At 35.7% G+C, this 17,909-nt stretch overlaps 1 protein-coding gene across 3 annotated transcripts in view; it reads left to right on the plus strand.

The window, feature by feature from the left end:
• Positions 1-17,909, plus strand: part of ZDHHC17 (zinc finger DHHC-type palmitoyltransferase 17) — a 125,539-nt gene that overhangs the window by 86,544 nt on the left and 21,086 nt on the right. For 2 of the 3 annotated variants that reach the window (XM_059936555.1, XM_059936556.1), the window contains exons 12-17: positions 332-394; positions 4,323-4,416; positions 5,303-5,386; positions 6,607-6,764; positions 7,438-7,532; positions 10,243-13,102. In XM_059936555.1, the coding sequence (XP_059792538.1) occupies positions 332-394; positions 4,323-4,416; positions 5,303-5,386; positions 6,607-6,764; positions 7,438-7,532; positions 10,243-10,381 (633 nt within the window). In that variant the 3' untranslated portion in view covers positions 10,382-13,102. Of the gene's footprint in view, positions 1-331; positions 395-4,322; positions 4,417-5,302; positions 5,387-6,606; positions 6,765-7,437; positions 7,533-10,242; positions 13,103-17,909 lie in introns of those variants that run through there. The other variant, XM_059936557.1, reaches the window with a different exon arrangement.

Consider the following 17,909-nt stretch of genomic DNA (forward strand, 5'->3'; position numbering starts at 1 on the left):
CTTCAGCTGAAAACATTGGTTAATTAAAAATGAGCATTGCGTTTGCTGATACTCATATATTTATTTTTATTGAAGTATAGTTGACTTTCAGTGTCGTGTTAGTTTCAGGTATACCGCACAGTGATTCAGTTATACATATATCTATTTTTTCTTTTTCATATTCTTTTCCCTTATAGGTTATTACAAAATATTGAGTATAGTTCCCTGTGCTATGCAGTAGGTCCTTGTTGGTTATTTATTTTATATTTAGTAGTGTGTATTGATACTCATATTGATGGCACAATAGTTGGTATTGTTCTGTTTTGAATAATTTTTTTTTTTTAATTCACAGACAATAGTTGAACTTGCAGAGACAGGAAGTCTGGACCTCAGTATATTCTGCAGTACCTGTTTGGTAATATTTTTTTCTTTATTCTTCCCTCTCTCCTCTTCCCCTACCAGTGGCATAGTGTAGAGAGTTTGGGAAACCAGGACAGTTTCTTTCACTGAGCACATTCCTTGACCCACCCCCGCAAAATGCCTTTTAGATCATGGTACGAGAGGAAAGATGGTGAAAAGATGTCTCCTTTCCAATGTGCTTATTCCCCCGATGGTAGACCTTAACTACACTTCTGATTCAGTGGTGCCATTCATTTATATTCATTCTTATTCTCTTTTTCTCTCTTAAAATGTAATTCAGCAAATAAAAAGCTAACTAATAAAAGTATATAAAATCAAAAGTTTACTATGATTCCCTAATACACTGTTATCCTAATTACATTTTAAGAAAATTTATTCTTATATTTAAAGGTCACAGTGGGAAATTATTACATAACTTTTAAGACAACATGGCCTCTAAACTGGTTCAATTAGAGCAGTTATCCATCTGTATTAGAGTGTTTATTCAACTTAGAGCACTATTTTATCATTGATATTAAATATCATATTCAACCAGGTCATAGATAAAGCTATATATGAAATTAAATGACATTTACTTATGGAATCAGATATAGTGATATTGACATTGTTTTATTACTATAGACATCTAATTTCTATAGAATAATACTGTTTTGTGTTTTAATGGTTTTCTGCTTAATTTTTATAATTAGTTCTTGTGGAAAATATATGGACTGCTGCAGTGGTTAAACCATATTTCTCTACATGGAAATGGAAATATCCCCAAATCATGCTTGAAACTAAATGCTCTTTTATACCTTTAAGTTATACACTACAACTGAACTAATATCTTAACAGTTGAATAATAATAAAAATAATTGACTTAGTTTAGGATTCTGGAATGAGTTTTTGAAACTAAGCTCTACTTCTACAGATTCTTTTAAGTTGTTTCACTTAACCAAACAGTTGTTTGGTTGTTTGTTTCTTTGACCTAACAGTTATGATTTTGGATGTTCAAAATATATACTGCTTTACTCTTGGTAACAACTTTAGACTGATTCTTTTGTATTTTCAAGCATGCTTTAAAAAGGCTTTTGTTTCTGTGCTTTACAATAGATAATTTACAGAATTGTATTCTTAACATTTAGAACATTTTTATACTCTACTATTCTGTGAAAATATTATTCTGTTCCGCAAAGTCAGGTATACATTGCTGATATCCTTGCCATATAGCAAACAGGTTCTTTTTTTTTTAACACTTTATAGGCTATGCATTTAATCAATTATACCAAATTGTCATTCAAACATTGTATATGTGCTTTTAGCAGTACACTCAAAACAAGCAGTGATACATGTCATGAATAGTTAGACAACTTCACTAGAGAATTTTCTTTCCATCCTGAACATTGGGGTTAAAAGTATGGTCAGAAGTAAAACAATAACTTTCCATTTTGGTAGGAAGATAAATAATTGATAAACAGTTCAATTAAATTAGTTGGATGGTTCTTCAGGGCTGATACAGATTCTTGGGTCAGCTGCCTACCACTGCTGTTGTCTTCTTATCCTGGTGTGGTTGTCATTTGGGGTCAGCAGTCTTTTCTGTAGACAGTTCAATGCAGAGGCCCTTCTTAATTGGGAAATATGAATTTAAGAGTTGATTGCCTTCAGTTTCCTTGTGCATGAGGTACTTGAGAATACCTGATAAGAAGCCTTTCATCTAGGTTGGAGGCAGTCCTTTAAATGATGCTTTTTCCAGTATGCATAACCCCTTGGTTATAGATCATGGGGCACCTGATCTTCATCCAAAGATAGATTACAGTGATCAGCTTCAGAAACAAGCTTAGGATATCTTCTTAATAACTCAGTTAAACTTTACAATAACATAACATAGTAACAAAGAGCTATTTGAGAAGAGAGTTTTAGACGGTAAATACTGACCTCAATTAACAAAACTAGAATTTAACATCTATTGAAACATAACCTTTTCTCTCTAAAAGTACCCTCATTTTTATCAAATATAGCCAAATTATGATTGTAGAAAGAATATCCCAAGTGGAAAACACATTTTCTAACTATTTCTTTTTTTTTTTTTATTTTTTATTTATTTATTTATTTATAGCTGTGTTGGGTCTTCGTTTCTGTGCGAGGGCTTTCTCTAGCTGTGGCAAGTGGGGGCCACTCTTCATTGCGGTGCACGGGCCTCTCATTATCACGGCCTCTCTTGTTGCGGAGCACAGGCTCCAGACGCTCAGGCTCAGTAGTTGTGGCTCACAGGCCTAGTTGCTCCGCGGCATGTGGGATCTTCCCAGACCAGGGCTCGAACCCGTGTCCCATGCATTGGCAGGCAGATTCTCAACCACTGCGCCACCAGGGAAGCCCGCCATTTCTTTTTTCATTGTGAGAGCATCAGTCTTGCAGTCAGCAAACAGGTTCTTTATATAGAGTTGCTCAATACAGTTTCATTGTTAAGTAAATATCTGATGGTAAGAACAAGACTTTCTCTCATCATAGCATAAACATTTTATTATATAAACATTTTATTATATATTATGTTATCGTAAGCTGCGTAATTCTGGATAGATAATTTGTTATTGTAAAATCAAGAGCTTGTCCTATTATAAAATGATTCAAATTGTCAGAGGTATTTGTCATTATATGGGTATCCTTTACTTTGAAAAATACACAAGACACATGTAGATCAGAATTTTCTAAAAATGAATTGCTCTGTAAGTGAACTAAGGCAACTGTTGTGTTCAGGAGCCTTGTGTCAGTTTTTGTGCGGAATTCATTGACAGCTGTTGCCCAAAGGGGAGACTTAGCTGAGAGTTGGAAGTAAGGGTAAAATTTGTTTGCTATATCCTACTTCTTTCTGCTAATAGATTTAGTCTCATATCTGTGGTGAAGAATAACTTAACCTTTTCTTGGGTCCACAGATTTTTTTAATACATGTAAGAACTGCATAGTGCACCTATGCCTTTTTCTTAGTACCTCAGAATAGTGTGTAATTTATGCAAACTGTTGGGGAAATGTTAGTGCTTTTATTGAAACACCGATAAAGGATATTATAAAATTTGTTTCCAGCAAGGGTTAATAACTCTCGCTCTTGTCATGTGTCCAGCATTGGGGCGAGCAGCTCTTTGAAGGTCACTAGTGAGTTCTTGTATTCACTTGGTTGCCTTAGAGTACTGTAGAGAAAAACATTTCACAACACTTAAAACATCATAAACATGAGTTTTTTATTGCCTGTGAAGACCTGAAGAATGTATTTTATGTTTTTTGAAACAAACAGGGACTGCCTAAACTTCTTAAGCATGTTGTACTTTCTTAGATAAGGTCGTGCGGTTCAGCAGAGGAAGTGCTGTACCTTAATCTGAGATCTCAGATTTCTTTCACTGAAAGAAAGACGTGTACACGTACTGGGATTTTTTGCTAGATTTGTAAACTTTGGGAAGACATTTTATTAGTGATGGGAATTTTAAAAGCTCTTTTTTATTCACTTCTAAATTGACCTTCCTTTTACTAAGGAACCAATTTCATTTTATTAAGCAACAACCAGTATTATGACCATTAATTGCAATACATTTTCATTAAGAAGCCTCAAGAGTGATATTTGAGGAATTTGAGGGCTGTGAATTAAATAGAGTACCATTCATTGCAACAGCAAATTGGTCTTTGATTCTTAATTATTTTTGTGAATTGATGGTTCTGCCCCATCTTAGGAATTTATATTTTAGAGTAGACTTATCCTCTTCATCTTTGTTGTTGCAGTTGAAATTTTATTAAACAAAAGTGATTTTTGTTTGGTTCTATTCCTTTGGAAACCTTGGTATAATCCTTTTCAAAAAATACCGGGTTTTTTTCATATTGTATTTTGAGAAAATAAAACGTTCGGCTTTCCTCTCTTAGGTATAGTGCCTTTCATAATCTTTTAACATGCCTGTTAACAGATACGGAAACCAGTGAGGTCCAAACATTGTGGTGTGTGCAACCGCTGTATAGCAAAATTCGACCATCATTGCCCATGGGTGGGCAACTGTGTAGGTAAGTTTTATTAGTAATTTCTAAATATATTGTTCATTTAAATTACTCTAGGTAACTAATGAAGTACAATATTAAAGTAGGTGTAGAAGGTTCATTCTAGCACCCTACAATGCCCCTCGTTCCCCCAGTTATTTTCTGAGTGGCAAAACATCAACTCAGTTGTAAGAGAGAGGGAAAAAGCCATCATAAAATCAGTGTCTAGAAAAGATTGATATAATTTCTCTATCAATTCTCTCTGGTGCCTACTCTTTCCTATTTTATCCATTGGATAACAGTGAAATCAATAAAGAGGCAGATTGTGTTGTTTTTTAGTTAAACTAAAGAAAGTAAGGCAATAAAAAATATTTAAAGGTTGTTATGTACAGAGGCAGAGAAGAATGACAGATAAGAACTCTACATATCTCAGTGTTCAAGAATGGCATAGTCTGAGGAAATGAACTAAGTGGTCTGAGACGTGGCCCTGGAGATTTTATGAGAGGACAGCAGGGAAACATTACAAATATTGTATGACTGTGTTGGGGAGAAGCCTTTAAAAAGTAGGATTTTAAAGTTTATAAAACTAAAGATAAAATAGGGTTATTTAAACCTCAAGGCAAATAGAATTAAAGCTCAAAATTGTGATTTATTTGGTTCCTTAAGACTCTTTTGAATGAATATCATTGCAGTCACTACATCTTTGTGTGTCATTATAAGCATTTTAATTTTAACAATTTTATTAAAACATTTATTTTCTTGAAGAACATTTTGTAAAATAAATAATGTATGTGATTATTGTCCAAGGTGTACCTCACTTTTCATGGAATTTCCCCACCCCTACCTCACCCCTAGGTGTATTTCCAGTTGTTTTTTCTTAGCTAAAAAAAATTGCTTCTGTTTTGTTCTTTAGGTGCAGGCAACCATAGATACTTTATGGGCTACCTATTCTTCTTGCTTTTTATGATCTGCTGGATGATTTATGGTTGTATTTCTTGTGAGTACAGTTAGTTTTTTATCTTCTTAAAACACGTGTTTGCATACTCATGCTTTACCATATTAACAAAAAATACGATAATGTCAAATGTCTTTTAACTAAAAATTATGGTTTGGGGCACCTCACTACAATGAAGCATAAAGAAAAAATAGATATAGAACTGTCAAACATGTTCAACATAGAGTATAAGAAACAGAATTATCAGTTAATTATCTTTTTAATAGGCTTTGAAAAGCTTCTGGGTAAAAAACACCAACATTTTTCACATCACATGCTTGCTTTACTCTAGTAGTTTATAGATTTTGTGATTGTGCTAGTTGCTCTTTCTTACCAAACAGCTGGGAAAATACAGTTAAGTTTGCACAGAACTTGAAATGTTTTGAAGAGTAAGGTATAATTATTGCCTATTAGAGAATGTTTAAAAGGTTAAGAATAAGTTGTCATTCAGTGATCATATGGGTATAGTATCTTAGAAGAAATGATGGAGTTTTATTGCACTGAGAACATAATTTGGAAAGAATTTAAATGAAAATATTAGTTACTGTCCTTCAGGGCTTGGTGGTATTTAGCACAAAGATGTATTAGATGCTGACTTAAAAATAAGTCTCGGATGATTTCCTAGTCCTCCTACTCCCACAGATATTAAGAATAATCTCTGTTATTGCCCTAATGAAAAAGGAGGTTACTTCCTCAAATAGGGATTAACAGAGAGAACGATTTGGTCAGAGATCTTTACCTGATTTCTGGCAGCCCAAGACACCTGAGAGAGAGCATAGTCCTGCTCATAACATCAGTTCTTTACGGCAGCAGCTCTCAAAGAGTAGATTTTGTTTTGGAAAAAGCCCCCCTCACCAAGGTCATCTTGTGTTATGTTCCTCCCCTCCAAAGAAGTCTCACATATCTGTATCATCTTATCTTTGTATAAAGGAATTGTTTTTTTACGTATTATATGTATGCAATACCAATCAAATAAAAACTGTATATCGTTACAGTACAGGTTTGTTTGTTTTTAGGATTGCCTGCTGCTTTTTCTATTTCTGCTTTTGATACTTTTTTCACTAATATACAAGGGGATTATTTAAGAGTATAAAAATACTTGCATTGAAAGTCATCGGTTAAATTCTTGGATCGTGTTTTCTAAGTGGTGCCTACCACAAATGTCCGCACGAGGTGCTTGGATGATTATTGAGTAAATTTGAGTTCTTCTGCTCTGATTTTAGACTGGGGACTCCACTGTGAGACCAGTTATACCAAGGATGGATTTTGGACATATATTACTCAAATTGCCACATGTTCACCCTGGATGTTTTGGATGTTTCTGAACAGTGTTTTTCATTTCATGTGGGTGGCTGTATTACTCATGTGTCAGATGTATCAGGTATGTGCAAGTGCATTATTTGTTCTTTAGTGTGCTGAGAACTCTTAAAAATTCACTCCTTGCTTAAAAGATAACAATGTATTCTCTTTATAACCATTCCTACTTTTCAGTAATTAAAAGTTTTTCAAGAGTTAAAATTTTCAATTTGCTGTTCCTTTCTTCTTCACTCTTTCTCTCCACCTCTCCTCCCTCTTCTTATATTATGAACTTTTAACTATCAGTACTACTGTCGTCAAAACTTTTTATTTCTCTTTCCTGGTTTACATACATCCAGTTGGATATAAGTGTGAGTTTAGACTGATGGTTCCATTAATTTTGTGTGTGTTTTAATATTTTATTACCTACAAATATCAGTATTTATTCAAGAGTTTTTTTTAATTAGGATTTTTAAAAAAGCTCCTTCTTAAAGGGGCTGATGGAGAGGTAGTATGTACATAATGTCCATGCCTCCACATACACAATGCCAGGTGACCTGTTTTTAAATATTTTCCCCGTTTAACCAGCTACTTCTCACAGAGTCAGATGGTACCGTGTGAACCAGCTTGATGATCTCCTGATGGAAAGCCGGAAACAGACTTCATCATTTTTCTCCCCATCCTGATCCTCTTGAGAATTAACTTGTTTTATATTAAATATTCAGAGAGTTAATGGTTTGCTTTCTCTTGCCTCTTAGATATCATGTTTAGGTATTACTACAAATGAAAGAATGAATGCCAGAAGATACAAGCACTTTAAAGTCACAACAACATCTATTGAAAGCCCATTCAAGTACGTACATATCTATGAATTTAATATTTTCTCTTGACATATAAAGTTCCTTACTAACTAAACTTAGCAAATATCTAGTGAGTACATCAAAGAGAAGTATTTTCTTTAAGAATGGCAATAATATATGAAACAGGGAATATTTATTTTACTTAACAATGTGTGAAATAGCTTATAAAACATACCAAATACCAAGATTTCTGCCAGATGAAACATTGGTTAGTTCACCATAACTTTAGTATTTATCACATTAACTGTATGTAAATTTGTGATATTTGTTTTTTTCCTTGATTATACAATTCAAACTTTATTGACCTAACGTTTAGTATTTGTTCTTTAACCTTTCCATCAATTTATAAATTTTCATTCAAAAATGAATGTATCCAGAAAATTGAAATAAGATTTTTAAAAATACAGTTGATTAAAATTTATTATTTAGGGAAATTTCCCAGACTCTAGGGCAGCTACTTTTTGGTGCAAATTACTTACTTTATTTGCCCTCTGAATGACACAAAAATTTCCACACACCTAGTTTTCTTTTCTTTTTTTTTTTTAATTGAAGTATAATTGACATATGACATTATATTAGTTTCAGGTATACAACATAATGGTTTGATACTTGTATACACTGCAAAATGATCACCGCTAAAATCTAGTTAACGTCTATCACCATACTTAGTTGCAAATTTTTTTTTTCTTGTCATGAGAACTTTTAAGATCTATTCTCTTTGCCATTTTCAAATATGTGATACAATATAAACTATAGTCACCATGCTGTACACTGCATCCCCAGGGCTTACTTATTTTAGAACTGGAAGTTTGTACGTTTTGAACCCCCTTCGCCTATTTCGCCCAGCCCCACCCCCAGCCTCTGCCCTCCACCAGTCTGTTCTCTGTATCCGTGAGCTCGAGTTTGGTTGTTCAGATTCCATGTAAGTGATATTATGTGGTATTTGTCTTTCTTTGTCTGACTTATTTCACTTATAATGCCCTCACGGTCCATCCATGTTATCGCAAGTGGCTATATTTCCTTCTTCTTTACAATGGCTGAATTTTATTTCATTGTGTATGTGTGTGTGTGTGTGTGTGTCGCATTTTTTCAATCTATTCATCTGTCGATGGACACTTAGGTTGTTTCCGTATCTTGCCTGTTGTAAATAACGCTGCAATGAACATGGGGTGCAGATATCTTTTCAAGTTAGCGTTCTCATTTTCTTTGGATAAATACCAAGAAGTGGAATTGCTGGATCATATGGTAGTTCTGTTTTTAATTTTTTGAGGAACCTCCATACTGTTTTCCACAGTGGCTGCACCAATTTACATTCCCACCAACAGTGCACAAGAATTCCCTTTTCTATACATCCTCACCAACACTTGCTTTTCTTGTCTTTTTGATAATAGCCATTCAAATAGGTATGAGGTGATATCTCATTGTGGTTTTGATTTGCATTTCCCTAAAAATTAGTGATGTTGAGCATCTTCTCATGTCTGTTGGCCATCTGTATGGCTTCCTTAGAAAAATGTCTATTCAGATCATCTGCCTATTTTTTAGTTGGATTGTTTGCTTTTTTGCTGTTGAGTTGTGTGAGTTCTTTATAGATTTTGGATATTAACCCCTTATCAGATGTATGATTTGCAAATATTTTCTCCCATTCAGTAGGTTGCCTTTTCATTTTGTTGATGGTTTCCTTTGCTGTTCAGAACCTTTTTAGTCTAATGTAGTCTCATTTATTTATTTTTGCTTTTGTTGCCTTTGCTTTTGGTGTCAGATTCACAAATTCATCACCAAGACTGATGTCAAGGAGCTTACCACTTGTGTTTTCTGGTTTCAGTTCTTACATTCAAGTCTAATCCATTTTGAGTTAGTTTTCGTGTATGGTGTAAGATAGTGGTCCAGTTTAATGCTTTCGCATGCGGCTGTGCAGTTTTCCCAACACCATTTATTGAAGAGACTGTCCTGTTCTTTTATTTATATATATATTTTTTAATTTGCATTCAATTCAAAGTTAAGAAACAGTAGTTTCCTAATAATAGAAATATTTAAAACTTTGAATTTTACTCATGCTGCTTGTCTACTGCCATCAAGCTTTTGTGGTGCTATTAATTGTTGCATGTTTGTGGAAAGCATGTAAACCTTTAAATAAAAGCAAGAATAATAGAGTCGATTGAGTAGTTTTGAGAATTCTCCCATAGGCACAATAATTATATAAGGTGTAAAACTGACTGCTTTTCCAAAGGTATTCTTGAAGTTCTAAAATTTGGGAACTTCCCTTGATATTTCTTTTTTTAAATTACTATTCTTAGGTACACTGTCAAGTTTATGCTATTGATATTATTTTGTCTTTTACTCTCTCAATTTTGGATATAGTTTGTCTCCTTGCCAAAGAGCCACCAGTCAAGGAAAGGTTTTATCAAAAATTGCGTATTACACAGGAATGAAAGAAATGCAAATTTGAATAACTTTAAAATATAATTGTGTAACCCATTGTATTAGCAAAAGAGAAAAATCAGACCCGTGAAGAAACATGAATGCATACATATTTTGTAGAGTTATAAGCAGGTTCTTTCTGGCAGGAAACCTGAGATTTTAAGTTTTGAAAAAATTTATTTAACATTAAAATGATATTAAACTCATATTAAATTATTGTACTAATAGACTTTTTTCTTTTTCTTTTTCTTTTCCTTTTTCTTTTTTGGTGGGGGTGGTGTTTAGCCATGGATGTGTAAGGAATATTATAGACTTCTTTGAATTTCGATGCTGTGGCCTCTTTCGTCCTGTTATTGTGGACTGGACCAGGCAGTATACCATAGAATATGACCAAATATCAGGATCTGGGTACCAGCTCGTGTAGCAGCATCTTTATCCTATGAAGCATATTGCTGAGTGGTGCCTGAAAATTGTGTCTGTCCGTGTCTCTCTCACACTCGAATCCACATCCTTTGAACAAATAGCATGCTATATGTAGGGCTAACAGTGAATTTTACAGTCTTTTTTTCCAACACTTTTATTAACAAAGGTAAACATGGACAGAACACACTGCCACTTCTGGGAAGAATAAAGGTCTTAAAAAGAATGTTAATGGTTCTTAATGTGGGAATTCACAAAATACTCAACTTTTTGGTTTTGTTCTCATAACATTTTTCATGAAAAAAGAGTGAACTTATTCTGTTGACAGACATGGTATACTGATCAGAAATACTTGATTCTAGCTAAAACTAAATTTATGGTATACAGCTAAATTTTATGATGCAATCTACTATTAGTATTGCATTTAATTCCAAGAAAGTTGTCTTAAATTGATTCAGACTAGTATTATGTACGTGTTAGAATGTACATGTAAATACTGTGATGAAAATCATATGGTTTTATTAGGGATCTACTGTAATATGTCTTCAAAGACACAAGAAAATAATGTTCACCAAAAAATGTGCTAACAATATTTTATTGCTATCAGCTGTTGGCAATGCTGATATATTTCTAGTTCAGTGAAATACTTTTTAGTAACCTTGCTCTAAGGTTTTATGGTCTGATAATAAAGCACTTGCATGAGTATAGTAAGTCATGTTATTTTGTTCAACTTAAAAGCCCTACTAAGTGCATGATACACCTCATAGAATGTATACTGGCACACACTATCCCGTAAAGCATAAATTAGAATTTAATTTGATGTGCACATAGTCCAATTTTTTAAGAGTTGAGCTATTTTCAAGAAAAGGCAGAACAAATAAGTTAATGCAAAATTCTCAGTAATAGAGATAAATGGCTATACTGCAAAATAAAGTGTAGACAAAATAATGGAGTCTAGCTAAAGATGGAGCATGATCTCTGTACATATAGCACATGTGAATAAAAGAAAAGCTAATAGTATATTCTGGTTTTTAAAAAATGACCTATCAGAAAGAATTTTATCTCTAAGATTGTTTCAATTTTCCCAATATTGAATGTTTTGAAATTTGTTAATGCTGTCTGAAACAATTTCAGAAAGATTTTCTAATTGTCAAAAATGATGCACTGATCAATTTTTGTTGCAGCATTTCCATATTCTCATGGTGAACTGTTGGTTACTGCTTCCATAACTATTGTTTACAGGTTTAGTCCTCTTAGGCGCTGTAGCAAACTGTGGTTCGAGCAACCTGTGGGAAACCTGTGAGAGGGAATGGGCTGGGGGAGGGTGGGAAAAGGGTAGTCAGACCAATGACAGATCCTAGACCAGTGTAAAGATTGCGTATCTGCATATAAATAATTTATCAGATAGTTTTCTCTTTGTGTCTCTATGTGTTAGTGTATTTAAAGCTGCTCATTTCATTTTATCCAACCAAAAAGAAAAGGGAGATAATTAATGAGCTTCTAGTGATGTTCAATATCGCTGTTAATAAGCATTATACCCTGCAAGTTCACTGCATGTCTGATGCTTGGTAAAATTAGTATTCTCTGTAAAATGCAGATTACAGGTATTAAAGCAATCTAGTGGTATACCCGCCCCTTGCCTTAGTAAGAGGAGCAGTGAAAATGTATATAGTTGATGTTCAGTATTTCCAAGTACCATTTTTATATAGTAGTTTCTTTGAGCGTAAGTCATACATCAAAAAAATTACTCTTAGTGTACTTGAGTGTTTTAATATTAGAAAATTGGCATACGTACTTTATTTTTGAAAAGGGAAGAGATGGGTGTGGGGTGGCAATAGCATTGTGCCATTTTGTCATAGAATGTACAAAATTGGTTAACTTTACAAATGTCTCTGCTAGTTTTGACTACTAATTGGGGGAAATTTTAGATAATTTTTAAATTCAAAGTTATTTATAAAAGGCTAGAATTCATTTTAATTTTTTGTATTTTGAGCCACTTCACGTGAAGACTCAGTTGCAGTTTTTATTGAATACATTTTTATTAACAGTCAAATACAATGGTGGTTTTCTCAGAGTTTGTATGAGAGTGTTGTTACCATGTTCTTTCTTTATGGTACAATATTCTTTCCAGTGCAAAGGAGATGTCTTTCAGTTAAATAGAAAAAAACAAAACTCTAGATGTATACATGGAAAATATTAGCAATGTTAATGCTTTAGTACTAGCCATCTCATAGTACCAGTGAAATTTATAACTCAGAAATGGTCTGATGGTCAGGAGCCAACCATGCCTGTGTGTACCATCTAATTATTTTGTAGGTCTTGTGTGTGGAACCACTTTAACCCCGTTCTAAAGTTGTGTATGAAGGTGACCCTTTGGGGAATAGTTCATATCAGCTTCATTGCATACTTTTAGCAAATAGGAACTTATTTCTCAGCTCTAAACATGAATTACTTCTTTGGAATTTTTTCCTTATTTTGTTGTTCCCAGGAATTTATTTGAAATATTAATAGGCATAAAACAGCATCATTATTATACTTAAGCTATGGATATTTTTATTTTATATTTTCTTTATTTATAACTGTGCCAAGTATTATTTTGCTACTTAACGTGTTACTCTGTGGAAAGAAAAACCTGTAAAGTGTTTAATAAATTAGCTCTCCTTACATAAATTAAATCTGTCAAAATTTTGTAAAATATTAATCAGAATAAATATTGACTCTTAAATGTGTGTTTGGTTTTTTGCTCCGTTCTCTTCAAGAAATTGATGAAACACGGATAGTGGTACCTGTGATATGAAAAGATTATTCTATATGTTTATATCTGGGTCAACTAGGAATCAGGTGGCAAGACTAGAAATTGGCAAAAGTAGAAGGTGGTGGTAGTATTCTTTAAAAAAAAAACAAAAACCAGCAACCTCTAATTCTGTGTGTGTATGTTTGTGTTTGTAATGAATTTTTTTTAAATAAGAGAATTTTTTTTTTTTAAGAATTTTGTATTCCATGGAGTTAATTAGTATCCTCAAGGACTGTATGAATCTCCAAGATTTAAATGTAAGTATGTCTAAAGACTCTGTAGTAAAATAGTGGAAAAGGAAGCCTACCAAGCATTGATCTCAGTTACCTGAGAAACTCTGCATGACTAAGAAAGCTTTATTTGGGACTTCAAAAAGCAAAAATTATGGAGGAGCCCTTTCCTGTTGTTCACATGATTGTTTATGGTTTAATTGAGAACCCAGTGGTATTAAACAAATATTTTCAGATTGGACTAATTTTCATTTCATAATTATTTTACTGTATTGAAAGTAATGCCTCCAGAGCTGTGTAGAACTCAAGTAACAATATTTTGAACAAATATAAATAATAAAGGAAATTCTACTGTAAGCCCTCCCTTTTCATTCCAGTTAGGTACTTTTCCCCTCTTTATCTTCTTGTCTGGATTCCCCAGTCCTTCCCAGATTGGTAGATTGTACCTATGATGTAGATGTCTGGTTCTAAGAGTTTATAGAGATAATTGGAAACAAGTGGTACATACCAGGACAAGAAATCTTAGCTTCAGGTCAGAAAGTAAACCTTCAATTTCCTAAAGTTCTTGGTAGAGTTTTCTATTAAATATCTTTATGTGACTATTAAAATAGAAAAATCTGTAATTCCAAGTGGAAACTTCAGAATGTCCCTTGATCTAGGTCAGCTAAGTCATAAACTCAAGGATACCAAATGTGCCTCTTAGAAAACTCTTTTTACCTTTGAATTGGAGTATGAATGTTTTGCTCAGATAAATTTTACCAGAATATCTCTGTCATCAGATATTTACTTGGATTGGAAAATACTTTGTAATAGCAGTGTTTCTAGTACTAAGTAAGAAAGAGGGATTATTTCCATCCAAAGCATTAGAAAGCCTCATTGCTGCTGCTGCTGTTTCTTGGATCTGTAGGTTTACAGTTGTCATCAAATTTGGAAATTTTTCAGTCATTATTTCTTCAAATATATTTCTTCCCCCCTTTCAGCAAACTCCAGTTACACGTATATTAGGCCACTTGAGATTGTCCTATAGCTCAGTGATAATTCAGTTTTTAAAATTCTCTTTTTTTCCCCAGTGTTTATCTTGGATAGTTTTTAATGTCTTTAAGTTCAATTAAATTTTTTTCTGCACTGTCTAGGCTGTCATCAGTACTATTCAGTGTTGTTTTTTTTTTAAATTTATTTTTGGTTGTGCTGGGTCTTCGTTTCTGTGTGAGGGCTTTCTCTAGTTGCGGCGAGCGGGGGCCACTCTTCATCGCTGTACGCGGGCCTCTCTTGTTGCGGAGCACAAGCTCCAGATGCGCAGGCTCAGTAGTTGTGGCTCACGGGCCCAGTTGCTCCGCGGCATGTGGGATCTTCCCAGACCAGGGCTCGAACCCGTGTCCCCTGCATTAGCAGGCAGATTCTCAACCACTGCGCCACCAGGGAAGCCCCTATTCAGTGTATTTTTTTTTAAATTATTTATTTATGGCAGTGTTGGGTCTTCATTTCTGTGCGAGGGCTTTCTCTAGTTGTGGCAAGTGGGGGCCACTCTTCATTGCGGTATCGTGGCCTCTCTTGTTGCAGAGCACAGGCTCCAGATGCGCAGGCTCAGTAATTGTGGCTCACAGGCCTAGTTGCTCCGCGGCATGTGGGATCTTCCCAGACCAGGGCTCGAACCCGTGTCCAGGCAGATTCTCAACCACTGCGCCACTAGGGAAGCCCTTCAGTGTATTTTTTATCTGCCACATTATAGTTTTCACCTACAATGTTTTATTTGAACCATTTTTACATCTTCTGTATTGCTACTTAACTCTCTGAAAATAGAGTACAGTTATAATTAACTGTTTTAATATTCTTACCTGTTAATTTTCATATGTGTGTCAGGTCTGGGTTGGTTTTGATAGATTTTTCTTCATCATTATGGACTGTATTTTCCTGCTTCTTTGCATGCCTGGTAATTTTTTTTAAAATTTTTATTTATTTATTTATTTTTGGCTGTGTTGGGTCTTCGTTTCTGTGCGAGGGCTTTCTCTAGTTGCGGCGAGCGGGGGCCGCTCTTCATCGCTGTGCGCGGGCCTCTCAACTGTCGCGGCCTCTCTTGTTGCAGAGCGCAAGCTCCAGACGCGCAGGCTCAGTAGTTGTGGCTCACGGGCTTAGTTGCTTCGCGGCATGTGGGATCTTCCCAGACCAGGGCCCAAACCCGTGTCCCCTGCATTGGCAGGCAGATTCTCAACCACTGCGCCACCAGGGAAGCCCCATGCCTGGTAATTTTTGATTAGATGCCAGACACTATGAATTGAGTGCTGGGTATTTTTTTATTCTTATAAAAATTCCAGAGCTTTGTTCTGGGATGCAATTATTTGGAAACTTTGATCCTTTCAGGTTTTGCTGTTAAGCAAGATTTGTTAGGCAGGACCAGAGCAGTGTTCAGTTCAGAGTTAATTATTCCCCATTACTGAGGCAAGACCTCAGTAATGTACTGAGGTCTCCATCCAAAGCTCCATGAGTCACACTTCTCAATCTCACTGGTGAGAATAGGCACTATCCCCAGCTCCATATGAGCACCAGACACCATTCTCTCTACATCTTTCAGGTGTTTTTTTCCGTAATCTTGGGTAGTTACCCGGCATGCATGTGCAATCAGAGCACAGCTGAAGACTTGCAAGGTGTGGGGGCGGTTGGCCGGTGCTCTACAAATTCCTGGGGTTCTTTCTCTGTGCAGCTCTCTCCAGTCCCTCCAACGCTAGCTGCCCTGGTTTCTCTGGACCCTCAGCTCTGTCTCCTCAACTTGGGGTGCCTTCCAGCTCCCTCTGTATTCTCCCTCCTTAGACTATAGCCTGGAAACTCTCAAAATCCCAAGACTGACCTCATTTTCTCCGTAACTCTCCTTTGTTGCCTATTGTCAGTAGTTCTCAAAACCATATTTTTTCATGTAATTAGTCTGTGTTTTTGCTTGTTTCAAGTGAGAGGGTAAATTTGGTTCCTGTTATTTCAACTTGACTATAAGTGGAAGTCTGAGTTAATACATTTTTTTAAAATTTTGTTTAATATATAGAAAGTAATGATAGATGTAACTGTCATGAACAAAAGCTTTTTGGGGGTCCTCAGTAATTTGAAGAATGTAAAGAGTTCCCAAGATCAAAAAGTTTGAGAACCAGTGGTCCAGGCCGTCATTTCCCAGTGCTCCTTGAGTTGTTCGTGGCTCCATGGACAACTAATTCAGTGCAAGGCTTTCTTCAAGTTAAAACAGACGCCTCAACTACAAGATCTCAAGGCCTTCAATCAGCTAGCATGCAGTGTGAATCTGCACGAACATAGATAGACAGCTGTAACGCTCCCTGAACTTAACTGATCATGAAGACTTTTTAGAACTACAGTTGCCAGCAGTCCTCCCTAAATATACCAGACCACCACAAGGGGCCGAAAATATCCCAAGCGGGTCTTTTTTTTTTTTTTTTAAAGTTTTATTTATTGATTGATTGATTGCTTGATTGCTATGTTGGGTCTTCGTTTCTGTGCTAAGGCTTTCTCTAGTTGCGGCAAGCGGGGGCCACTCTTCATCGCGGTGCACGGGCCTCACTATCGCGGCCTCTCTTGTTGCGGAGCACAGGCTCCAGACGCGCAGGCTCAGTAGTTGTGGCTCACGGGTCTAGTTGCTCCGCGGCATGTGGGATCTTCCCAGACCAGGGCACGAACCCGTGTCCCCTGCATTGGCAGGCAGACTCTCAACCACTGCGCCACCAGGGAAGCCCGCGGGTCATTTTTAAAACAAAAATACTTCTTTACCATGCAGCACCTTAATATCACATTTGGATTACTTTGGGGCTACTCTGTTGACTTACCTCCAAAGGATGAAAGTGATTCCTCCCAGAACAGAGCCTGCCCAAGGCCAAATTCCCTTTTCCACTCCTAGAACCACTGGAAGCTAATTTTATGGTTTTGGACTAGCTGTTTTGCCATGGCTCCCAATTTAAGAATAAATTTAATTCTGAAAGGGGGGTCTAAACTTTATCAGGCAGAAATTTCAAATTACCGGATACCTGGCAACTTCATGTAGAGTATTTTCCTATCGGATATCTATTAGCATCTCCAGTACAATTTGGGAAACATGGTAGGATGGGAAATGTTGGCTCTGTGTGGGAACAGTTACAACAGTCTGGTTATCTACAGCACTGAATAATTTAGTGGTTAAAAAGGCATTTTTGTTCACAGATTTGCAATTTAGGACTCAACATAACTCACTTTGCTCCACTGGGTGTCAGCTGGGATGGTTCAAAAACTGGGGACTGGAATAGCCTGAAAGCTTACTCACTCACATGTCTGTTAGTTGATACTGGCTGATGGGGAAGATCTTAGCTGAGGTTATGGCTCTCATACTTACATGTGGCCTCCCCATGTAGTCTGGGCTTCCTCAAAACATGGTGGCTGAGTTCCAAGAGTAAGCATCTCAAGAGAAAGAGGCAGGCAAGAGCTGTGTTGTCTTTTGTAACCTAGCCTGGTCCATTATACTCTGTTAGTTAAAACTGAGTCAC

This window comes from Balaenoptera ricei, chromosome 10 (genome assembly GCF_028023285.1).
Source record: "Balaenoptera ricei isolate mBalRic1 chromosome 10, mBalRic1.hap2, whole genome shotgun sequence".
NCBI classification, from domain to species: domain Eukaryota; kingdom Metazoa; phylum Chordata; class Mammalia; order Artiodactyla; family Balaenopteridae; genus Balaenoptera; species Balaenoptera ricei.